We start from the raw sequence: 25515 nt of genomic DNA, 5'->3' as shown, positions 1-25515 counted from the left end.
TGCTTTTATGTGACCGGATATTTTTGATCCTTATGGGTCCCTTCCAACTTGAGATATTCTATGATTCTGTGATTTTATATTATGGTTAATTTGAATGTTCCAAACTGAAGGACAAAGGCAATTTGAGAAGTCAAGAATGCCTTGATTTTTCGTTTTCAGTATCTCCCTCAAATTACATAATGATTATTTCACGTTTCAGTTATGATACAGGTTGTCATGTAATTCAGTCTGAAACTTTTTATGTAATTCTGGTAACAACATGCTTACAGATTGACAACTAAATTTTTCTTGTTTCTTCCTTTGTTGAACTTTAAATAGCCTGGAGTTAATTTTGTAACAGCCCCAGTGATTTTTTTTCCTACCCTATTGGTCATTCTTGCACAACACCTTCCATCAAGATAGCTGAAGTTATCATTTGTTTTTCTGTGATTACTACAAAAAATTGAGAGCTGCTAAACCCTCACAGTGCCAAGGCAAGACTGGTACTGAGGTGATCAATGGTTTGTGTTTTCATGCTCTTCTGTTTGAGTACATGTTCTGTTCCTTGTCCTAGATATAACTTTCAGACCTCTAGGGCAAAAACTGGTCACTTCAGACAGTACAACAGCACAAGCAGGTGTTTGACAATACCGAGAGGCACTGGGAGAAAGAGTACTTCAATAGTATGATCTACAGTTTATTTGACCTTAGGAGAAGATGTTCAGATAGATTTTACAGAGCGCTTATGCTGCTAAATAGATAACAATTGTAAGTGCTTATTGATACATGGCACTTTTGCAGATTCTGTTATATGAAAATTTTGGTATTTCACAAGTTCGTGTTCTCTGTAATGCATCTGCAATCTATTCTTTTGTAACCATTAACTGATGGACAAGTTGAGCCACAGTTAATTAAGATAAGAATCTTAATTAACCTGCTTAGTATAATAATAAGTATAATTTGTGAATATTTTAAAATTACTTCCTTTTTACTTTCATCTTAGGGTTCTGTGGCAAAACCTCATATAATTGTAGCAGGAGCTGCCACGGTAAGTTATACATATATGGGGCATTTTAGTAAAGAAGGAAGTTCTAGTAGGATAAATTTTATGGTCTCAAGTTGATTACATGATGAAGTTGTTAAACCCTATTTATAATAACAAAATACACTCTCAGTGATTTTTCTGTTATAACAAGTAGTTCCAAAATATCAGGTATACTTTATTGTAGCTGTGCGATGTACAGTACTTTTTGGCAGCACAACTGGTTGATAAGCATTGATTAGCTTGAACTTGGCTAATAAAGTAGCTTTGTTAAATCAGATTGTTCATTAAGGAAGTTTAATAAAAGTACTTACATGCTTACTGAGATGCATTTTTAATGAACTCTTTTCAGTCACAAAATACTGCTTTTGGAGATGACCCAATCTGGAATGCTCTTTTTGAGCACACGTATTTCTTTTAGATTTACATGGGCAAAACTCTGAATTTTACATGAATAATTCAACAACCAAAGAGGTTGCACTTCTTGAATCTTGTTCCACTGGAAGTTTCCACCACTGCTATGGGCTGTAGTGTCACAGAAAGCAGGACTGACGAGGACCTGAAGAGGTCTCCTAACCCATCGGTTTGCCACAAGGCAGGATCAGTTATATCTGTGTTGTGCTTGACAAGAGTCAACCACTTCTTTAAAACTTCCAGGGACAGAATTCAACAGCCCCCCTTAAGTAGTCTATTGTAATAGTTGGCTGGTATTGGGAGTCAGGAGTCGAGCAACTGCATATCTCATTAATTCCACATTTAATGTTCCTTACTTCCAAATATTTTGGAACTGGAATTTGAAAGGGATTAGCTATTATATTTTCATATTGGCTTAAATGTGGGGGGGGGAAATTGTGTTCCATTTACAACAAAATCCTTTGAAAGCAGTTTGGTTTAGAGACAGTTCAGGCATTCTACCAAGCTGGAAGCTCCCGGGCACGCCGATCTAGAGTGAATTCCCCCAATTTTAGGGGAAGGTCATATGTGTATGCAGATAGCCACACATGCCCTGAGGGATCAGAAATTCTGTTTCTTTACAGGTGAACCCCCTAAATTTTCTTCTTCTGTATGATCCACATAAGTGTTTGAGCTTTAGGAATCTTAGTAAGACTGGAATATCTCTGCTCATTCTGAGCATGTAGCATGTCTTACTAGCATGAGTCATTGTATTTCACACAGAAAATGCCGTTATATATGAATAGTGTTCTGGCATGCAGATCAGGTTGCAAAACTTCAGGACTCATAGCTAAATAATTCCTTTTACTCTTATATATGCATTAGCCATAGCTTGTTGTCCTTTGTGGACAGCAGGATATACAAACTAACATTATATGCATGTGATGCTCCGCTCTTTGTAATATATTTATACACATATAAATATATTTACACAAAGCATTAATAATGATATCTAGAGTTGGCCAAAGATGAACATCCCCTATTTTAAGTTACTTGCAGAAAAATAAAAGAGTAAAAAATAATCTGATGCATCAGCAACATTACCATGGCTAGCACTAGTGTGGTAACCTGCTATTAAACTGCTGCGTGCCCTTGAACTTAACAGCATTTTGAAACTTACCTGTGTCTTTAACTTAGTTTTCAGTTTGGTCATGCTACATGGATCGGGACATGTCTGTCTTAAGATGTCAACTGCGTAACAGCCTATAAATAGAAGTAAAGTCTTACAAGCTGGAGGAGCTCCAGCTAGTACAAAACTCAGTTGCTTACATATTTTGGGAAAAGGAGATGCTTTGAGAATGTCACTATAGTGCTCTGCTTATTAGTTCCTGACTTCCTGTTGAATAGAATATGCTTCTTAAAATGTCTGTTTAAATACTGTTATGTTTAAATACGTATTTCATAAGTAAAGGTATAAGTAAAGGGAGAAACTGCTTTTTTTGTCCCAGAGTGTGAGTTCTCAGAGCAGCTGCATGTCACTTGATTTCATGAAGTATTAATTTGTATTCACTAATATTCTCAGGAAGTGGATTGATCAGTGTACTTGGCTTACATCACAATTTTTATGTAGATATTTAGAAATAACTAGAGAGTTCATGACATTTAGGCTAAAGGGGTTTTTTTGCAGGTTTTTACTGAATCAGTCTAGATACAGTAATACCTTTAAAAAATGCTAAATCTGTTTTTCCTATGGTGTGGGAAATTCTTTTCAGAAGTTAGGAGAAATTCTTGGGTGGTTACAGCATCCTCCCAGTCATTTCATGTAGAAGATTAAATCAGAAATTAAAATAGCTCTTTTTTTTCTCTTTTTTTTTTTTTCTTTGCGGGTATCTGCAAAACAGATGGAAATATTGGAACTCAGTACCGCCATCAAGTTTTTTTGCACGCATCTCTTGCTGTGGTCAGTTTTCCTAGAGCAAAATCAACTGAATTGGCTATGATTTTTCTATAACGTGACTGGCTTTGCTACTTCGTCATTGTTCAAAGTCAAGGGGCTTTTAATTAAACACCTTGCATCGTTTAGTTAATGAAAAATCAAATAAACATTAAATTGAGTATTATATACTCGGTATTTAAATGGTCTGTTTGAGTGTAATTTTATGTCTAGACATCTGCTCAGTCCAAAAGAAATTTTTTAGCACTTCAAAAGCAAAGGCTAAAGAATAATCTAGCTTTATGAAAATAATGAAAAACAGCTACTGTCAGAGTAATGGCATCAGTTACTTAAGGGTCCTTAGACATACAGGTTCTGAATCTCTTTCTTTATTTCTCCAGTGGTCTATCAAAATTCACAATGGCAGCAACGAAGCCCTCGCGCAGTATAAAATCAATATCACTTCAATTGCACCTCTTTTGGAAAAATTAGCAAAAAGTAGTGATGTTTACTGGGTTTTACAAGGTAAAGTAATGAACAGTAGGTAACAAATTGTACTGTCACTATCTGTTGAATCATTATCTTGTAGGATATGGAAAACTTAGTCCATACTCGTTACTTGCAGAGTAGAAAGGGTGTTGGTTAATTCCAGTCTGGCCTTTCTTGCAGCCTTAAATAGCTGGTCCCTAACTAGCTGTTAGTAGTGATGGAGATTTTAAAGATCTCTCAGGAAAATTATTTGCCTTCTCAACTCCTAATGCTTTGTTAGCTTACTCTCCGACTCAACATGCCAGGTCTGTTCTGCCTGTGCTGTGCTCCGTATATGGCTCCTGGGAGTCAAGAACACAGGTGCATAAAACAACTGTATTCCTGTGTTGGTGTTCTATTAAATTTTCAGATTACATAAATAATAGAAGAGGTTCAACAAGTGCATCTTCTGTGTGTGTCTAGAATGAATAGACATACTCTTGAGAATACAGAGCATTTAAGTCTCTGCAATGAAACTTGCTTCTGTACACTGAGCACTGATGAGTTAACATTAGGAGCCAAAAATCATGGTTCACAATGAATCTGTGAGATTTTTATTATGGCATCTATATTCCCTTGCTTTTCTTCAATAAAACTGAACTATGTCCCTGACACTGAACAGCGAGCTCATAGGTAGAATGTGCTCCTGGTTTATCTGCCATAGAACATAGCGTTTTAGATTGTCATCACCTCAGTTAAAAACATAGGCAGATTTTGAGCCCTGATAGCAATATATCCAGCTGTACCTTTACAGTCACATCTAAGTTCCTATCAAAGATAGTTCTAGATCTGAATCAACAGATTCATCTTCTCGCATTACTTTCAAAACCATGTTTATCTGTAACAGAAGCAATTAGCTGCCAGACATGTCCCACCATTCTGTTGGTAAAGACCCAGTCCATTTAAGTCACATCTGAGCTCTTCAATGGAACAGGTGAGAGGAGAAGCAGTCTGTACACAGAGCTGTGTTGACATTGATTGTCCAAAAGCAGGCATGAGGTAGCAAAAGTAAATCAACTTATAATGCTTAGAGTGTATTTGACTAGTTATAAACATCTGCAGCTTCTCGTAGCAGCTTATTGATTCCAGCTGACCTTTTGATCTAGAACCCCATGCAGCTTTGTGTTAAGATTTACATAATTCATGAAGTCTGCAGGCAATTAAGTGATGTTCCATTTTTCTCAAAGACTGAGATTCCGCCATTAGTTAAAGTGGAATCAACAGGAGCAAGTGGTATATGCATTGGACTGTGACTTAGAGAAGTGAGAAGCTGGTTTCTTCCACAGTAACTAGAGAGTTTGAGAGTTTTTAGGGTGTGGTTTGTTTGGTTTTTTTCATGTGTCTGTTCTGCTGCCTGTCTTGTGTCCTTTGGCTTTGGAGTCTTTCCCTGGGGGATTCCATTACTGAGAGAAGGCGTAAGCGGCTCTGCACTCCAGCATTATACACTTTTCATGGGTTTGGGGAAATTAGACAGGAATTTATGTCTGTTCAAAGCTTTCTAATCTATAAATACATATGCATGACTAGGGAGTGGTGATAAGTATATTTTATCATAAACAATTCTAGTTACTACCCTAGTTACTTCAACAGTCACTCATTCCTCGCTGTATGTTTTTTCTATGCCATTAAATAATTGTGACAAACTACAAGAAAATAGCCTGTGCAACTTGAGCTAAGCAAATGTGTTTGTCAAGTAGAAGATTAATGTGCTCATACTTTGTTCTTTCAAATTCAGATCCTGTTTATGAAGATATGCTGAGTGAAAGCCGGAAAATGATCACTAATGAGAAAATAGATGCTTATAATGAAGCAGCTGTTCGTATTCTGAACAGCAGTTCCCGAAATTCCAAAGCTAAAGTTAAAGTGTTCAGTGTATCAAAATTGATAGCACAAGAAACTATCATGAAGTCTGCAGATGGCCTGCATCTCCCTGAATCAAGCAGAGATACAGTAAGTGTGTTTATAACTGGTCAACATCAAGTGATAATAATAGTTAAACAAGATTCTAAGTGAATGTTCTGAAATGGCAGATGCTATGAATGTAATGAGGACCTGCACATTCTCCAAGAAATTTTGTTAAGAAAATCTCAACGGGTGGGAGGGCAGTCAGTTACATAAGATGTTTGAAAAACACAGCGAACCCATCAGTGTGTAGCTATTTTACAACAGCTGTTAATCCACTAGATCTTTTAGATCCTGAGTGCAAACTTTGTGCCTTCAACTGCATGAATGAATTAGGGTGATAATGATTTGTAAAGCAGTGCTAAGAAATAAGTCTTAAATTTTCCCCTATATGCCCATATGATTTTATATAGTAAGGAGTATGAAAAGGGTAACAAAACACACAATACACACCTTCCTGGTTGCATGGAGTGCCACTGACTTTATTTCTTACTTTATCTGCAATCTACCAATATAAATATGCCTGTAGTGAGTCCCCCTGAGCTGTGTCAGTCTGCCCTTCTTGTAAAAGAGCTCCTCGGCTGTGTCGCTTTAGTTCCAGTCATTTGCATATTTCAGTTTAGAAACTAAGTGTCATCCCACCACAAGTTTCAGCCTCCTCGTTGTGTTTGAGAGAATTTTATTACAGTGCCCCTTTAGGAGCCAAGTTTGTTAGCTTTTTTTCATTTATAGCCCATTTAGCTCTTTATAGCTCCTTTTACAGCCAGTAGAGAGAACCCTTCTGTTCTAAGGAATAGGTTTAGGTGGTTTTGCTTACCTCAAGGAGCTCAAGGGTTTCCTGTTTGGAAGAGGCGTTGCTATTGCATGCAGCTAGGTATGTGGGGGACTGTGAAATTACGTGATAATAAGGGAGAATTGCATGGTTTATGTCAATGCATGATCTAAAAGAAAATTCCTTACGATGAAAATGTTAACTTTTATTAGAGATTGACAAAACTGCTTATTTTTTTAACAGAATGCGATGATTCTTATGAACGTCTACTGCAATAAGATAATGAAGCCCATTGATGGCTCCTGCTGCCAGCCTCAGCCTCCTCTCACTCTGATACAGAAGTTAGCTTTCTGTTTCTTTACTTTGTCCATTATTGGATATTTAATTATCAATGTAATTCATCGGAATAATTATCGGAAGAACAAATCATGCACTGATTTGGAAAGTGGAGAGGAGAAGAAACCTGCCATCAGCACTCCTAGTGCTTCTACTTTAGAGATGCTCTTACACTCCTTCTGCAAGCTGGGTCTAATCATGACCTATTTTTATCTGTGTGACAGAGCAAATCTTTTCATGAAGGAAAATAAATTTTATACACATTCATCTTTCTTCATACCAATCATCTATATCTTGGTTTTGGGGGTATTTTATACCGAAAATACCAAAGAGGTAATGATTATGTTGACATCCGGCTTATAACATTGTTTCCCAGTTTCAGTGTAAATAACTAATTGCTAAATATTGAAAGTCAAATTTTCAAAGTCAAGAAAACTCATCTGCAAAAAATACGCTTACCAGCAATATGGCATTTGCATGGAATTAGATGCAAAAGCTTTTTGAAAGCATATGGGTATAAGCACTTTTAGCCATTGCCACTCAGTCATATTGGAAGTGGGCACAGCCTGGATACAAAAGAGTAGAGATCATGTCAAAATCTGGTAGACCTGTGTCCGCTAGACGGAAGGCTTTTACAATTGTGACCTATTTTCCCATAAAGTAGTTTATCGTTTTTAACTTTTTCTCCTCGTTTTGTAGATGTTCCTTTGTACATTTCGGAATAGCAACACTCTTGTTTTGTTTTGCATTAGACTAAAGTGTTAAATAGAGAACAGACTGATGAATGGAAGGGCTGGATGCAACTTGTTATTTTGATTTATCATATCTCTGGAGCAAGCACTGTAAGTGATTTGAATTTCATATTTTTTTAAGTGGGAATGCAATTTGGGTGTTTCTTCAAAAGAAAGATAGTGCAAATGTGTGTTAAAATTGAATAGAATGAATTACTAATGCTATTGTTCCTGTAGTTTTAAAAACTTAAAAAACAGAATTAGATTTTCTCTCTATTTAAGTGTAGATTTAATTGATAAGAGCACTTTATGCATTACTTGGTCAGTGGGAAAAAATACTTGTTTCCTCGTGTAGAATATTACATTAATGGCTAGCAACACTTCTTTTTTTATGTTCTGGACTTGAAACTGCTGAAGGTAAGCTTTCAAAGAGCCCTCTTAAGTCTCTCTTAACTGGTAATAGAATGTGGAAAGCGTAGAGCAATAAATAGAAGAAATTAATTTTAACATCAGAGAGGTTAGGGCACCAGCAGAGCTTAGTAAGAATACAAGGAAATGTAGCATAATGCTTCTTTTCTTATTTAAACCTGATTTATCACAATGCAGAAAAAATATAAAATAGGAGGGTAAAAAGGGAAGCCAAAAGCATTTACATGGCTATTTATAAAAGGTGCTTTATTTTTCTCAACAGTTTTTGCCCGTGTACATGCACATTCGAGTTCTGGTTGCTGCATATCTGTTCCAAACAGGTTATGGACACTTCTCATATTTTTGGATAAAAGGGGACTTCGGTGTATACAGAGTGTGTCAGGTAAGAATCTCTACTTACTGTTTTTATAAAGAAAATTGTTCAGATAGCAGAACATCCATAATATATCTGTAATCCCTAAATAGTGTGATATCAGATTACTTAACCAAGTTTTGCACATTAAAAATGGCTGTTATTTCTGTATAATCTGACCTGTTTTATCGGTAGTGTTTATCTAATACAAACATATAGCATATAAATGACACTTACAATGTAAAATATTTAAGTACATAGGCTTTAAAATATCAAGACAAATATTTTCCAGTATATAGCAATGGAGTTTTCGTTGCAGTAGCAATTTACGGTAGAGAAGAATATGTAAGTAATGATCCACACAGTCTTCCAAAGTCAGTGTATTGAAGCCTACGTTTGTTATGAAGAAAAGGAATTTTTGCACTGTAATGATACTGGAAAACATACCTGTTTTTGTGGTGTCTCTCCGCATTTGGCAGCATGTGCTGTAGCAGTTTAAAATTTTTTTTAAAGAATTGATCTTTTATTTCTCTTAAGTATTACATTGTCAGGTAAGTCAGGTCATGGTGCTTTTTAAAGGTATGTCTACAGCCTAACTGCAGCACTGGTAATGACATTACCCTGGCTTTAACTGAGATAGCCCAGGTACCTGTGGGTGTGAAAGCAGAGAGGCATTAACAGCATCCAGTGGCCGGAATACTCGGTCCCCAGCCTGGGGAACAGTCAGTTCTGTTTTACCCTATTTTTGTTGCACTCTCTACCTAGGCCAGCATAGGATGGGTCCGGTACTACATGATCAGCCTGTAGTATTGCATTGTGGATGTTAAGGAGAGATACTTATCTGAGTTTCCACTGAAATAGAATCAGCATGTGAGGTGTGAAATACATAGATTTTTTTCCTTATAGTGCTGAAGAAACACGTCCTCAGTCTCTCTCACCTTTGCCTCCCAGTTTATGTATTCTCCTCTGACACCCTCCAGGTTTTATTTCGTCTCAATTTCTTAGTTGTGGTACTGTGCATAGTGATGGACCGACCTTACCAGTTCTACTACTTTGTACCATTAGTCACTGTCTGGTTTATGATCATTTATGCCACCTTAGCTGTATGGCCTCAGATAGTCCAGAAGAAAGCAAATGGTACGTGTTTTTCTTCTTTCTGCTATAAAACATTTGCATGTTACTACAATGGTAACCATACAGAAAATGGTATTGTTAGTAGATCTGTCTCTTCGTAACATAGCCAAAGCGTGCTAGACAGCTGTTAGCAGAAATAGTTTGTCGTGGGTGAACTATATGTCAGCTGAAAATTTTAACAGCTGGTAACTAAACTGCCTCTGGTAACAGTTATATTAGAATACCTTTTAATAGGTTTTGACCATCAGAGATCTGTTCTATCAAGAGCTGTAATATTACTGAATGCAAGCTAAACCCATAGGTTACACTCCCCAAGCTAGCTGAGGCCGTTGCTGTAGCATATGGATGGCTAGAGCACGAACAGCGAGCATTTAACCTTCCCCGTTCTGCATTGCCAATATGTCTCATCCACCTTGAGCACCAGTTCCGCCATATCCTGTGAAGTAAGAACATTGGGTTAGTTATTTTAGTATCTTAGATAAAGTGAATCCCAGTTTATTTTATGCATTGCAGTTCATTCAAAAGCTGTCATCATTTGGTAAATGCTTATTATTTAATTCACCTAAATTAGAACTAGAACCTTAGGAATCTTAGATCCTCTTTCCCTATTGATGGGAGTAATACCTAGTTTTTATAGTCTACAGATAGGACAATGAAATATACCAAATGCATACTAGGAATAGATGCTGCAAAAATATAATCTGACAGTAGTTTTACAAAATATCTCAAAGGCAAATAGCTCCACTATTATGTTGGGGTTTTTTTCTGCAAAGGCACTTCTGTTCCAGATACAGAGAAATGACTGTTGTGTACTTCAGAGCAACAGTGTACTGTGAAACTAGAAAATGTTTCAATGACAGCTTTCACTTGTTTATGTCCCCGTTTACGGCTGCCAATGTGTGTGGAGAGAGAGGGAGATGATCTCTGTTGCAGTGCTGAGGCTTGGGTAGACCTTAGTATCAGCTGACAGCTTTGATGGGCAGTTTCTCAGGCTTCTTTTAACAAGATACTTGTCCTTAATGACCTGCAATTGAGCTTTGGAGTACAACTGGTACCTCAAAGTTTAATAACATATGCTCTACTTATTTCAGAAGACACAAGCTGTGGGCATTGTGTTTTATTTACTTAGTTGTATTCACCTAGAATAAGGACTGCCTGTGCAGGGTGTTTGGGAAAGCAGATGCTTTAAAATAGTGTTTCTGTTTGAAAACCTACATTCTCTTCTTTCTGTATGTATGTTGTCCTTGTTTCAGACATGAGGCTTAATTTAAGTTTAATAGGTGGTTAATTACTGTGAATGTTTATTTTAATTGTTTAAAGTAAAATTTGGTATGTAAATGTAGATAGTGGTAAAATACTGCTGGTAATAGTTGAACAATTATTTGTGAATGTATCTATTACTAAGCATAGCTACACTAAACAATTGGCAGTTGTTATTTAATGTGTCCTGGGGTTTGCTGTTGAAAAATTGATGACTGCATACTGGTTATTTCTTCCTCAGGGAATTGCTTGTGGCACTTTGGTTTACTGCTGAAACTGGTTTGCTTACTGACGTGTATATATTTTCTGTCATATTCTCAGGTTCGTAAATTTTGACTATTTTTATCCTTAACAGCCTAAGAGTATGTTACCTATCTCTACTTTTTAATGTGCTTGTAACTTCTGTATTTGCTCCTGTATCATAAATACAGATGAAAAAAAATTGAAACTTTCAGTTTCTTTTCATATTTGAATTGGTGTGGATGCTGGAAAAAACACAATTCTGTATCTTACTCATTTGTTTATAATGCTTGACATATTTTTAGTATACTACTACAAATGTGATAAATACAAAAGTCTATGCTTTGGTTTTGGGGTGGGTTTTTTTTTTTATGTGCTTAAAGTTACTATTTTTTGCTAGCATATGGTGATACATCTGGTGATAGGTGGTGGCATGAAGACCGGTGTCTCTTAGAGACCAGGTGTTGGCTTCAATAGCTCCTCAAAAGACTGGTTCTCATGCTGAATTGGCACCTCACTGCAATGCTGTAAGTGTAGCTGACAGAAATAAGGGCAGGATTTGTCACTTGGATTTTACAGGGGGCATTGTGTCGTTTTAATCCCTCATTGGTTTCAAGCCTGTTGAACTGCAGTCTTCTGTAGATAGAGTATGCGTTCCTTATCCCAACAAGTCAGTGCTCTCTTCCTTTAAGCCTGCCGTACAAAATGGAAGGTGTGCCAATACCTTTATGGGAAGCAAAACTGAAACCTTCTCTCATCTGAAGAAGTATTTTTGGGTTTCTTTTTTTCTTTTTTTTTTGGCGGGGGAGTGCCTTTTAAGGAAGCCTGTTATTTTGGTAATGGCACGTAGCTAGTGAAATAGGGATTTGATAATATTAAAAGACAGCATATTGATGTAGTAAATATGGCTGACAATTGTTAATGCTTTTGCCATGTTTATTTTCTACAGGGTGCATTTGAGAAGATATTTTCTTTCTGGCCACTGTCCAAGTGTTTTGAACTGAATGGGAATGTTTATGAATGGTGGTTTAGGTGGAAGCTGGACCGCTATGTGTGTAACATTTGCATTAATTTACATGGTCTTTTAAGTATATTTTTTAATGTGGGGAGAGGGGAGGGTTGTTTTCCTTTCCTCCAGAGAAAGCAAGAATTTGTTCTAGTGTGTTGTTTAATAGAAGACTAAGCTACCTCCACCTTATTTCTGCAAATGTCAGTGAAAGCCTTGCTTGGGTGTTGGTTTACTTACTGCTGGATCCTACTTAGTTTGTTTTTAAAAAATAAAGTCATCAAATGACCGAGATTTATCTTTTCTCAAAAATTTTAGTGTGGAAGTGTAACACCTGTAGCACTTTAGGCTATTGAAATACAAGGCAAATTATTGTGGTGGCTTTCTTAATAATATTTTTTGAATGTTATATCAGTTAAGGATATATTTCTTTTAATGTTACCTCTGAAACACTTTTAAAATCAGGGTCTTGATGCTCAAACCAGACTATTCTTTCCTGTATTTTAAAATAGTTTTCCAGTGGGAAAGTGCTTTCTTTCCGGTTACTGAACCTACAGTGTGGGGGAATAGAACAGGGAGACACTGGTCTCTTTTTTGGTTTTTTGCCTTCTTGGTAAGCAAGTGGAGTTTCTAAGATGGGAGCATTTCTTTACTAAACGTAGGCTTAATAGGGTGACTTGCACGCTTCTATGTCTGTTGGTCTGCAGTAGCTGAAATTCACAAAGCACACAGTAGGCTCGTCCTGGGCTGCTCCCATCAGCAGCGCACACTGTGTTGCAGCATTTCAGGCTTGGAGTGCTGTTGCTCGTGAACAGTGGGTGTGCTGTGACGCCGCTGAAGAGCAAGTCTCAAAATAAATACAGAAGATAAGCACCACATGGGCCTGAAACAGCATCATCTTGCTAGCTAATGAGAACTTGGCATAAGGTCATAAAACACTCTGTTTAAGAATTGTGTCTGTGAGGGAGGGAAGCACTTGTAGTGCTTGTTGAATGTTTTCACCTGCCAGCTTGGGAGAGGGCCGGAGACTCTTGGTTTTTCCCCAGAGAAAGCCCTTCTCAATGCTGGCATAGATTGCAGAGGGTATGTTGGGTACTCGAAAGCTTCTTGAAATTTTGTTGTTATGTCTTTAATGCTCTGAAGCATTAGTAAGAGTACTTTATTTGTAGTTTTTGAGTTGAGTTAAAAATGCAGCTTATGACAATCAAGTGTAGAAAGCCTATTTTTGTTCACTTCAGTAAATCTGGGAAAGGACCTTTTGAAGCCTAAGCTTTGGTATTACAAATAGTTTATTCTGTAGCGTTAGAGTTTGTACCTGAAGTTCCTGTAAAAGCCATGAAATATTCATTGCATTCTGTTTGTCTTTTACAGGTGGTTTTTCATGGGATGCTCTTTGCTTTCATTTACCTGGCATTGCAGAAACGTCAGATGATATCAGAAGGAAAGGGAGACCCTCTTTTCTCCAGCAGAATTTCAAATGTTTTATTATTTATTTCAGTTGTATCCTTTTTGGTACGTACTTAGTATAACTAGTATAATCAGGTTTGTAAATCTCTAAAGAATAAGATTTCTGAAGTTCTTGTTTAGAAAATACGTTGATTAAAAAATCAAATCTTGATCTGGAGATATTTCAGCTGTGTTTTTGTGCACAGCCCTACCTGTCTACTCAATAAAATATTTTTCCTTTCAGTAAACTGTAAAACATCGTCATTCTTTCAGTTCATTGCAAAGGTTACAAGAAAATTGGATCATAAAAATAATATGGTAGATAGTGCGGCTCTTACCTCCACTCTTAATTGCTTGTCTATTTGTGATAAAAGAAATTTGCCAACAGTGTCCATGTATCTTAAGGTGTGAGTAAGTATGGTATTCATCAGTTGCAAAGATGAATTTGAGACAAACACAAAACTAAGCGCAATGTAGTTTTTTCTATTACTGTCTCACATCTTAGTGAAGCAACTACTGCTGAAAGCACTTCAAAATAGCTTACCTTGTGCTTAATTTTTAAATGTTACATATAACTGCTACACAGACTGATTTTTATATCTTTTAGACCTACTCTATTTGGGCTAGTAGCTGTAAAAACAAGACAGAGTGCAATGAACTACATCCTTCTGTTTCTGTGGTGCAGGTAATTATAATTATGATCCTCTTCCTTACAGTGATAGAATGTAGTCTGTTCGTGTTGGGGCTTTTTTAAAAAAAAAAAAAGTATATATTTTTGCTTTAACATGGAATGTCAGATACTGAGCGTCATTCTGAAAGTCTTTAATGTCTGAAAGTGAAAAAGGGTTTAACTGCCTTGTACACTGTTTCTCATTGCCTTTAAGCACTGAACTCGCATAGTGCGGTTATGCTTTCGATTAACCTTGATATCCTTAGTGTAGATTTCGTATACACTGCTTAAGGCCAAACCCAACATTTAACTAATTGCACAGCAGTAGAAAAGAAGGCGGCTGTAGGGAAGCGTGAGTGTTTGGGAGGTGTTAGTGTAGGAAGGAACCTATGGGACCCTGTAGTCAGTTTTAGGCAGAAAGGGGGTGGGCCACAGGGGCATGCATGTGGTTTTCTTAAATTTAGATTTTCCTCTTACTGTGTTCCCTGCCTCACTGTATCCCAGCTGTCTGATTCTGTTTCCTCCCTTTCCTCTTTTTAAATAGTTTGTCCTACTCTCTTCAGTGCATATGTGACTTAATTTTTTAATATTAGTTTGTCCACCGACACCCTCTCTTTAAAAATTGAGGGTTAGCTCCGATTTGTGGCCACTTTCATTTTAGGCTGGCATGGTGTAACATGTTTTGTGACGGTGCCTAGTGATTCTACTGAAGGTGTAAATGTGACTTGCTATGCTATAAGAATATGTAAGAGATTTGCAATTTCAAGATAAAATTTATTAGGTATAACTGGCATGGATTTTTGTTTGGTTTATATATTTACTAGATCATGAAGAAAATTTAATGCATGGGGTACTTCGGACAGCGAAAGTGATTAAACCTTTGATGTGCGTGTGTGTGTAATCTGCTTGTCATCCACAGTCACTTTTTTTTTTGTTTGTTTTAAGATTTTAGCTTTCATCCTCATCAGGAACATTCCTGGATATGTCAGATCTGTGTATAGCTCGTTCTTTGCCTGGTTTGGCAAAATTTCTTTAGAGGTAAGTAGAATGATGAGAAGTACAGTGAATTGAAACTTAGAAATGACAGGTGGTTTTATTATCAATATTGGAGTATAACACATAAATAGCGAAAACATTTATTGGCTTACTTAGTATCATGCTGTCGTATTTGACCTCTTGGCATTGTAGCTTCTGTCTACACTTAAAAATCGCTGAAATGGCAGTCTCACAGTAGCAAACTTATTTCTTACGCTGTTTCGGCGGGGGGGGGGCGGGAGTATAGGCTTGTGAGAGTGGGGACTTAATGCTGGAGTAAGCTGTGGTGTGTATGCAGTTGGAAGATAAAAATGTAAGCCAGCTGAAGGATCAGCATGAATTATACTAACTAGTGTTTGCCCTACAAAGCTTTCCTGCATTAATCAACAATGTACCTTTACAAAAAACCCCTTCTTAGTCCAAATATTATCTTGTTGCATTGAGTGTGTATTTTGAAACAGTAGGAATTATCTTGCTTTTCATTTTATTTGCTGTTTAATAATATTAAATGTTTAATTTTATCTGATTACTAAAATATACTTTAAAAAGGGATAGGAACTTAGGGGGGAAACTCATTGCAATAAAATGTGTATGTAGGACATGATTTTGAATTTGATTTTTTTAAAGGATCACATTTTCGCTGTTCTGATTCCTGGTCCTGATCCGCTCCAGGGATCTTTCCATTCATCAGCTGTTGAAGCATTGTCTTTTCATTTGCAGGCGCATATGTTAGTTCAGTCCCTCACCAGAGCTATAGTAACTGAATGGAGGCGTACTCCTCATCTGCTCTGACATAATGTAAATGAAAAACATGTGGAATACAGCTTCTCGAAGTATGTTATTTAATCATAAATGTCTGACTTAAGCAGAAGGATAGTGTGTCGGTGCAATAGTAATAATTAGATATTTTTATGTAAGTAAAAATATTTATATATATAATCATTATTAACCGCACTTCATTTTTTCTTTCAGCTTTTCATTTGCCAATACCATATTTGGCTGGCAGCAGACACAAAGGGGATCTTGGTGCTCATTCCTGGATATCCAATGTTTAACATTCTTGTCAGCACTTTTATATTTGTGTGTGTGGCACATGAGATTTCTCAGATCACTAATGATCTAGCACAGATTGTGGTTCCTAAAGATAACTCAACTCTGCTGAAAAGGCTGCTATGCATAGCTGGTTTTTTTTCTGGACTACACTTCTTCTCAGCAATGCAAGATCCGTCAAGGCATTAACTTGAAAAGATTCTTGGAAACTTTCTTCAGGTTTATTTTGTGTCTGCCTAAACAAAAATTCTCAACTGGAGGTACAAGAAGATATTTAAGTTAAGTGTGTGGAAAATGTATATAGTGCAAATGTACATATTTTGTGTGGAAACAGCCTTCTCAAATAATCTGAGAAACAAGAATGCACTGTACAGAATTGCATGTGAAAATGAGTCTTTTCTACTGGATATATGTTTCTGTTTACATATCTGTTTAAACATGACACGAAGAAGTGAAGTGGTTTAGCAATATCATGGGCATATCACAGAATTAGCCAAACGAAGAGCGGATGCTGCTAGGGCACCGCCTACACGTAACACATGCTGTGATCATTCTCGGAAAAGAGCAAACTTGTGATCCTTCGTTAATGGTCACCTTCAGCGGATGTGAAACGTGAAGTTATTGGTAAATGGGGGCATTTTTCTGAACAAAGCGATAGTTTTTTTGTTTAGAAATTAGTATTTTGGGTGGAGATAGTATATGTTATATGAAACCCTTTATACATGGAAATAAAAAGTCATCACCAGTGATTTAAGATTATATACAAGTTTACATAATATTTTATGGGATCTTTTTAGAAATTTAAGATGTTTTCAGCGAATGCGGTAAATTGAGGTGAAATTTATAAAGACAATTTGATTTTTTTCCAAAAATCGTTTGCTTTTTCATAAATTTTCTACTAATTCATTTAACTATGTGCAGTTCTCTGTAACATCTCAGTGAACAAACAGATGAATAATTTTCAGACTCAGTTCAAGATGGAGAATTCTTGGAAGACCTCCAGCTTCCTTTTGCCACTCAGATGAAATCCCATCATATCCAGTCTACCAGATCTTAAGGAAACAGGAGAACAGGGCAGCAGTGATCTTCAAACCTCTCTCTGAGTTTGCAGGTGACCTTGAACCTAGGTCTCATTAAGGAACTGGTGCCATATTCCCTCCAGTAATAGTATTTTCATTTCAAAGGATGCAAGTCAAGGGTGGAAGTAAATCTGTTGATGATACGAGGAGGAGGGACTGAGTGGTTATCTTGTTGCGTGCAGATGGTGGAGTCTCAGAACTACAGATGAGACTGGAGCTGTTTGGAGGAACCTTTTTTCCCTGTCCTTTTTAGCAGCACCCATCTTTCTTACTCTTTCCTTTAGCATAAAAAGTTAAATTGAAAGAAACAGCCCTTCAGTGTGGCAGTGACAAGCTGTAATTTATGTTCCACTTACTCAGTGAGGTTGTGGTCATTTCTTTGCCTTTTGTTGTTTGCGTTCAGGTGCTGGTTTGACCTCTAGTTGCTTTATTAATTTTATTCTTCTATGGATTACTTGCTAGCAGGCAAAACCACAAGCACAATACTGTTTTCCAAGCGTATGTGCAATTATGTATGATTGTAAACATGAATCCCAGTTTGTACCGTGCTTAACTGTCACGCGCATGGTTTGATCTTATCCCTGTTAAATTGAATTCAAACTTGCAGCCACCAATAAGTGCAAAAAAACCTGTGTTAAAGGAATGGCTTCACTTCTTTTTTTGGTGGTGAAGTTTCATCATTAAAAAAAAATAATATGTATCACTCACTTCCCCAAGTTTAGCAGTTTTACAAAGCCTGCCAGCTACTTTGAAGCTACTGGAAGGATACTCATTGTGTGCATTACTTCCAGTGTTTGGAAACTTAACCTCCTCGCTCAGTACATCTGCATGGCTGAAAGAAATGGTACAGGGGAACAGTGTAGTGGGGGATAGGATGCATAACTGTCATCTATGCCAGTATTAGGAGCAATGGGGAACTGTGAGTTTGAGAGAGAATTTTTGTTTTGTTTTTCACAACTTTTAAGTATTTTAGATATAATTTTATTTATCTGTTGTACAGACTTGGTTAAAAGATTTATTTTTAATGTTTGAAATAATGCACTTGTTTACTATGACTGTATGTGGGATAAATATATTTTCTTTTCAGGTTATGTAAAAATATGAAGTAATTTAAACATTAAATAAATGTGCTGTGGATGCTTATTTTTGTAATGGGAGCAACGTCAATTAAGTAAAAACTTTTTATTGCTTTACTCTAGCTGGGGTACAGTTCACTATTATGCCTACTTTAAGTTACAGATTAGTATTGCTTTTTCCCCCAGAGTAATGTTCTGGATACTGTTACTTCAAATGAAGGGCAGATACTCACTTGTATCACAAATTATTTCAGATGCAGTGCAGCAAGAAAGAGTCTTCTGCCGTTAATTGCACTGTCCCAGGTCTGATGAAATTACAGCTCCAGTGGTCAAAACCACCCTTGGAGGTCAGGGGACTTGAGCAGAACTCCACAGCGGAGGTGTCAAAATACTTTTCCTCCCTGGGTTACAAGCTAGAAATTCTGCAGCAAACTGTGTGAAAGCAGAGGAACGGACTTGGCTTTTCTGCAGTCTGGCAACATCAAGAAATCCATCCTTAAGATTTGTTTGGGTCAAGAAATGTAGCTTTTAATTTAGCTACTGAAGTCCCACACTGAACAGAAGGGGCTCCTTAAGCAAAGGACTCAGAGTGGTAGTTTCTGTCCCCAGAGCTCTTTGTATAATCAGGGAGGTACCATCTAATGTGGGCACCTGAACTAAGTGGGCAAATACTCTCCATCCTTGCTGGTTACACCACCTATTTCAGCATCTCCATCAGCTAAACAGAAACGCTGTGCCGTCAGCTGCACCTCCATTCTTAGATGCTCACCATCCAGTATTACTGTCCATAACACTGGCAACGGTGACACGAAGTTGTTGAGGCATTATTACGTAAAATAACCAGGCAAAAACATCACCACTTAATGTTTTCCTATTTATTAGATTTTACATTTCCTATATTTACAAAGACAGCTGTAGTGCTTTCTGTTTAATTTGGTTGCGACAGTCACTTAATACAATGTCCATTCATACTGTCATCATACACTGTTAAAAAGAGGCTGTGAATTTACTGTTTTAACTATTGGCACGTTTAACTATTACTAATTCTTTAGCCACTAAGTGTCCTTAGCCAGCTTTATAAAGCTATGCTTCCACAGTAATTGTTTTAGTAAGTAAAAATAATTTGTTATTAAACTTACCTGAAATAAATGAAGCTTTCAATCATAAAATAGTTCAGGTGTGCTTAATACGCAAGTCACCTGTATCATCAGATTATTGTCAAAATAGGTGGAGTGCCCGCTGGTACAAAGTGATTGTTCATGCATGTACATAGCAGTTTTAAGAAATTTCTTTAAACATATTGGCACTGTTACATATTAGTACAACTAAGATGGGAGCAGCTCAGCTGGTACTTAATTGATTGTCGTGTCATCCTCGAGTTATCAGAAATCATTACGAATTCAAAACCAACACTATTTACAAAGTTTAGTCTTACGTTGCATTAAAAATTATTTAAAATCCATTCCATTCATTTCTGTTTCAAAGCACTGACAGCTTGTATGTTTGAAAATAGAGTAGAAAATGATAGGAACTAGTAGAAACCAAGTGCTGATTGTACTCAAATTTTTCACAGCTTGGATAAATTTTTTATTCACTATAAATCTCAGTGTGCAGTTTTCTAGGTCACTTTTCACCACTGATAACCATCCAAGCTGCTGGAAAAAAGGAGGGGTCTCAGGAGGCTCACTGGCTGATGAAATCTCTTCCCTGGTCCCTTTTGGATGAGGTAGGTAGGAGCGATGCATGCCACTTGGAAAGCAAGTAGGAATGGCTCTTTATTCCAACTGTTTCAGAAACGTAGTTTTTCAACTTACATGACTGTAGCTTGAACTACCTCTTGTAGTGTGTAACAACCCCCAGCACTACTCGCAGGGTTAGATGCGGCTGGATGTGCTGTGGGTTGTGCTTGGCATTTAGGGCAGCCTTGCAAACTGACATTTAAGGCTTGACAATATACAAGTACCTATAAAGTACTGAGCGCCACTTACGTACTTTGCTGCAAGTTACCATACTTGTTGCACAAAATGCAGCTTAAAAAGCAGCTCAGGACTGTTTTAACTACCTGCTGAGGTGCTGCGTTCAGGCCCAAGCCTATAAACACATCGTTTTACTTAAAAATGAACATTAAGTGTTTGTGTTTTGAAGGAACATGGTCATAACTGTGAAAAGAAAGAAAGAAAAAAAGCCAGTGACTACTTTTGGTCTTTTTACAAACTCCAATAACCTTATTTTACAGATTCTTTTTAGCCTCAGTCTTAAATTCCTAAATGACTCGGAATTTCTCTTAGCAGAGACCTCAAAACTCTCAACTAAGGAAATATAACCAGCATTTAGCAATTTTAAACAGACAGCTTTTTGCTTACAAAGTAGCATCCTGATGAACGTACAGCTCCTGAAAGACAAAATATTACAGAAGAAAACCAAAGCCTAAGTGTCAGCTTAAAACGGTATGATGCTTTAAGGTAAAACCCCAAGAACTGCTGGGTGTGAGCTGTTACAGCTGGAGACCCTTAAGTCCTGTGTTATGCTGCATTCAGGATTTAAAGAAGCATCAGAATAATTCATCTAAAATACACAGAAAAGTGTCAGAAAATAAATTTATCACCATCTATTGAAGAATAAGGAAACCTCGGTTCACATCCTTTTAACAAATTTCATCTTACTAAGCTTTCAGCTGCACAGAGAAATGCCTCTCAAAGTAGCCACCTCCAGGAAAGTATGTATTTAATAAACTCCTTTTTAAGATGCTAAAACAGAATCCTTTGTTTATTACATAGCTAGTTCTCCCACCATTCTTTTTATTCTTTTTGGAGCAAAGAAGGTGGAGGATACAAAAAATAAACTTGTACTGGGGCATCAGGAATATAACAAAAGAACTATTTAACAAGTATTCTTAAAGAGTTAAAAGTTAGTCCAGGTATACCATAACAAAAGTTACCCTTATTTATTTGCAGACATTAATTTCTGCCTGTAGTTTGTAACAGTTTCTTGTAACATAAACCAGATGAATGAATGGACAGATTTTAAATGTTTCATTGGTTACACGTTTTCAAATAGGGTAGTATCTGGTAAAGGAACAAAAATCCAATTTTCAACAGGAAAAGTTTTGGGGGGGGGTGTTATTTTTCTTTTTTCAAAAATAACTTTGCTTACTGTGTTTTGATAATCTCTAAAAAATTAATGCCTAATAAATTTGGAATACTAATTCTGAACCTCATCACATTGCACAAGTTTTCATGCTTATACACTACGGCTTTTGGTGTGCAAATGTAAGGCAATTATCCCACTGAACAGAGGCTGAAATCCTTTGAACCTGGCACATATTTTAAAGTTTTGATTTCCCTGTTAAAACTTTCAGGAGGGATCACAGGACAGAATAAAGTTTGATATTTATTCATACATATATTTGAAAGATTATTTTTTTGAATGTAACAAATATAAAAAGTTATCAGTGCTTACAAATTGTCAAAAATGTCCAAAGTACAAAAGGATAAGGTACACTAGTTACATGGAAGTGACTGTACTCTCTGGCACTGAAAGTCTTAATACTGTGGGCATGCACAATATACACCAGAAAAACTCATGCATCAATCAGAACAAATAAGGAAATAAGACAATTTGCTGCCTTCTCCGATTACAAATTCATTGCTTCTGTTAGTTTTCTTTCCTCAGGAATACCATTTACCTGCAAATAGATGAGAATTTGTATAATCCATCAGTGGCAGATGATGCTTCCACAATACTGAACTGCCAATTGATTGAACAGCACATAAATAGGATTTATTAGTCCCTGTATCAACAACCACATTGGAGAAACACTACATGTACAACCTGGACCAAAAGACGACATACACGTGAAGAAGCTTCGCTTGCTTTCTTCTGGGAAGAGAGAGATCAGGGAGAAGACTGTTTAACCGGGAATTTATTTTTCTATCTGAGATCTAACAGACTTCATAAGGAGGCTGCGAAACTCAAAATGGAAAATGCACCATACAGTGTACATACACTGTTTGGTCTTTTGCATATTTATAGGAATAGCCTATAAACCTTTTCATTTAAGCCCCTTAAAATAGTCCTCATGAGTTTTGCCAATGTAACTTTTCATATTAGAGACCAGTAGCAATTTTCAGCAGTGTAATATGAACGTTAATATATTTGAATTGTCACTTTTAAAACATAACTGGGAAAGAATTGCATGAACTTTGTGAAAACCATCAAGTGTTATCTCAGCTGTTAAGTCCGCATTTTTGTAAAAGGTTAAATAACAATTGTTTCTTACTGGGGATTCAGATAGTTCCTGAGGAGGTTAGTGGTTATTAGACACAGTCTGCTCTTCAAGTTACTAAGTATGGTCTACTGAACCTTTAAAACAGAAAGGTCTCCTTATTCATGGTGGTGACTGATAGCATGTTAATAATCCTGAATATATTATTGGGAATCTTTCGTAGGACAGGAAAAAAATTAAAGAATTAATATCTAGTTCTCTAATTTTTTTGGCCTTAAGTGTCTGGAAACTTCTGATTTGAACAGATCAAGAAAATTGGTTGGTAAGTTTGTACTGATGCTACTAAAAAAAAAATCATCTTGGGAGCGCCTGAATTCTCTTTTAAGTTGTAACTCTAAAAGTCTACCCTTCTGACATGAGTCTTAGATATCCTTTAGAAGATAAACTGCAAGAGGCACATGCCATCATGTCATGGAACGGCTTGCAGTGTCACCTGCACATCTGAGTTACAAAGGTGTCATTGTAAACCAAGAGAAGAGGAGGACACATTGTCTGTCCCAAATACATTTTTTTTCCCTCCTCTGATTTCTGAGAGCTTGTCACAGGCAGCATCTGTGATGAATATTAAAGAACAGGTGTATTCTACCAAAATAATGTCCTGCAGAAAATACAGACGCAGGAGGATTTTTAAGATCTATTCTTATGGCAGTTCTTCAGTGTGACCTGCAAGAGACAAACCTAGCTAGCTTGTATTTCTTACCTTTTTAAAAATTTCTCACTGCTGTCAACACACAGCACTAGCAGATGATTTTTACTGCAAGACGGACTGGAACTCTTGTAACAAAACAGAACAGAAGAGCTGAACTACGTGACATTTTTACTCTGCCTTCCAAATGCCTGCAGTAGTGAGCGTTAAAAGCTATGCTAAATGTCAACCCAAACCAGTGCTGGAGGCTTTGGATAGAGGCTTGGACTGCCAGGGGCATCTGCCGTTTCCAGTATACGTATAATAAAGCACACAAACAGCAAAGCTAGCAGAACTGCAGTCAGTTGGGTTGTTTTTATAAATGTGTTTTTAATTTCCAGATAACAAAAAAACCCAAAACACATGGGCAGAAGCATCTATTATATACTTGCCTCAAATCTCTGAAATGTTGTCATACGAAATTCTCCTTTAATCCCCGAAAGCAGTAATGAAGAAGAAGGATTTTGAATGAAAAAAAAAAAGAGTTGCTTATGTAACTCCTCTCTAAGTTAAAACAAATCTTCCTCTTGGATCTGTAGTTCCCGTATTATGTTCAATACATAAATATATACAGAGAATAATGCCTAAATACCTCTTTGAATATTCAAAAATTTTACTGTGGCCTCTACTTTTTCCTTGTATGATCCTTATCCCCTGTCATATGGCTATATCCTATATATAGGATTTAGAAGTGATCAATAAGACACAGGAAACCTGCAGCATGCATACGTGCCTCACCACAGATCCCCCAATATCAACTCCTTTATTTTCAGTAACAGCAATGAAAAGCTCCTCCTTCACAGATTAACCAGTATGGGTGGGAATTAGAAATTTTGATTTCCTATCGAGTTTTAGAGAATCTGAACAGTGTAAGCACATTTAGGAATCCGGTTGTAGCTTTATTTATACGAGGAGGTTTCTATCTTAGCTGTACCAGACTCCACTGTCTCATGCTGAGTCCTAACGTAGCATTTCTCCTACTTGTTGTATCAATCCCATCCCAAAGTTTTCACTGATGTATGAAAAAAATAATATCTGGAATGACAATGCTGTAAAACTTTAATGGTTTCCACTGCCCATAGACTGTATGCGTTTTGGCTAGTGATTCCTCCACACTGGTCACTTAATAGAGTATTTTCTCGGTACTGACCTGTGCTCTGCTGCTGTGGAATCTGAGTCTGATGTGGCAAGTTCCTACAAAAAGCAATTTAATATCTTTAATGCTTCCATACAAAGTCTAAAATACATTATGCATGAAAGTTCAGTATTTAAACTTCATTTTTTTTGCTTATGAAGCAATAATCCGTTTTCACTATGCAAATACAGTTGTCAAAATGTTAGCCAAACCAGTGAGAGAAAGAAAGAAAGTGTTAAGGGGTTGTTCCTATTATTCCACCTGTCAACTATGTTCAGAGGCTCAGATCTGGTGAAACGCCAGAGGCAGCAGAAGTCACCACAGGTTTCTGATGTTATGCAAAGTTTGGCTTTTGTAAATGATGAACACAGAAATCGTGACAGTATTTGCAACTTACATTATTGACAGCGAAATAAACGAACGGTCAGCTAGTTTTACAAATCGGATCAGTTTACTTACAAAGGCAAAGTTAACACTTTTGTGTCCTGCTTAAGTGTCTATTTTAACAGCTACCAGATACTAAGGCTGTTTTTACAGAAAGGAATTAGGGGTTGGAATGTAGGTGAAGTGGGTAAGTACTCTATGTACAACTCAAGAAAGCCTTTGGTACAGGCTTTGGCACTCCAGTTATTAAAAAATATTGCTATTCTGAATAGAGAAGAAACTGTAAAAGACCGGGTAGAGCACTTTGCAGCAGTTGTACAAGGGATAACTCATACAGCTGTACTTCCTGGAGAATTTAGCTTTGGGACAGGAAGAACACACTCTTCTAGCACGTAACTACATTATGAAGGGAATTCAGGGCAAGCATGTGTAAAATAGGGCTGAGTTAGTGCTGGCACTGGACCAGTATCACTGGGGCCATGCAGACCTGCCAGCTGAGAAGCCACTGACTGGAGCTAGTATCATAGCACGACACCAAAAACCAGCGCCAGCCACTTCTGAGACTACTGCCTCAGATCTGCTCAACCCCAGACACCTCAACCAAGCCTTTCTAAAAACGCCTTTTTTCTACAG

At 37.0% G+C, this 25515-nt stretch overlaps 2 protein-coding genes across 9 annotated transcripts in view; one reads left to right on the top strand and one right to left on the bottom strand.

The window, feature by feature from the left end:
- The window catches only part of CASD1 (CAS1 domain containing 1), a 31720-nt gene extending 13260 nt beyond the window's left edge, over positions 1-18460 (top strand). The window contains exons 6-18 of the mRNA XM_055807034.1: positions 983-1027; positions 3749-3872; positions 5611-5825; positions 6793-7218; positions 7638-7727; positions 8308-8427; positions 9378-9534; positions 11033-11112; positions 11981-12082; positions 13409-13549; positions 14091-14168; positions 15099-15191; positions 16161-18460. Of these exons, the coding sequence (XP_055663009.1) occupies positions 983-1027; positions 3749-3872; positions 5611-5825; positions 6793-7218; positions 7638-7727; positions 8308-8427; positions 9378-9534; positions 11033-11112; positions 11981-12082; positions 13409-13549; positions 14091-14168; positions 15099-15191; positions 16161-16427 (1938 nt within the window). The 3' untranslated portion in view covers positions 16428-18460. The remainder of the gene's footprint in view (positions 1-982; positions 1028-3748; positions 3873-5610; positions 5826-6792; positions 7219-7637; positions 7728-8307; positions 8428-9377; positions 9535-11032; positions 11113-11980; positions 12083-13408; positions 13550-14090; positions 14169-15098; positions 15192-16160) is intronic.
- A 793-nt stretch (positions 18461-19253) lies between these two features.
- The window catches only part of SGCE (sarcoglycan epsilon), a 33729-nt gene continuing 27467 nt past the window's right edge, over positions 19254-25515 (bottom strand). For 6 of the 8 annotated variants that reach the window (XM_055807035.1, XM_055807039.1, XM_055807040.1 and 3 more), the window contains 3 exons: positions 24514-24557; positions 23756-23790; positions 19254-22078 (listed from right to left, as the gene is read on the bottom strand). In XM_055807035.1, the coding sequence (XP_055663010.1) occupies positions 22028-22078; positions 23756-23790; positions 24514-24557 (130 nt within the window). In that variant the 3' untranslated portion in view covers positions 19254-22027. Of the gene's footprint in view, positions 22079-23743; positions 23791-24513; positions 24558-25515 lie in introns of those variants that run through there. The other 2 variants (XM_055807037.1, XM_055807041.1) reach the window with 2 other exon arrangements.

Source organism: Falco peregrinus, chromosome 5 (genome assembly GCF_023634155.1).
Source record: "Falco peregrinus isolate bFalPer1 chromosome 5, bFalPer1.pri, whole genome shotgun sequence".
NCBI lineage: Eukaryota > Metazoa > Chordata > Aves > Falconiformes > Falconidae > Falco > Falco peregrinus.
This window is presented reverse-complemented; position numbering and strand designations above follow the sequence as displayed.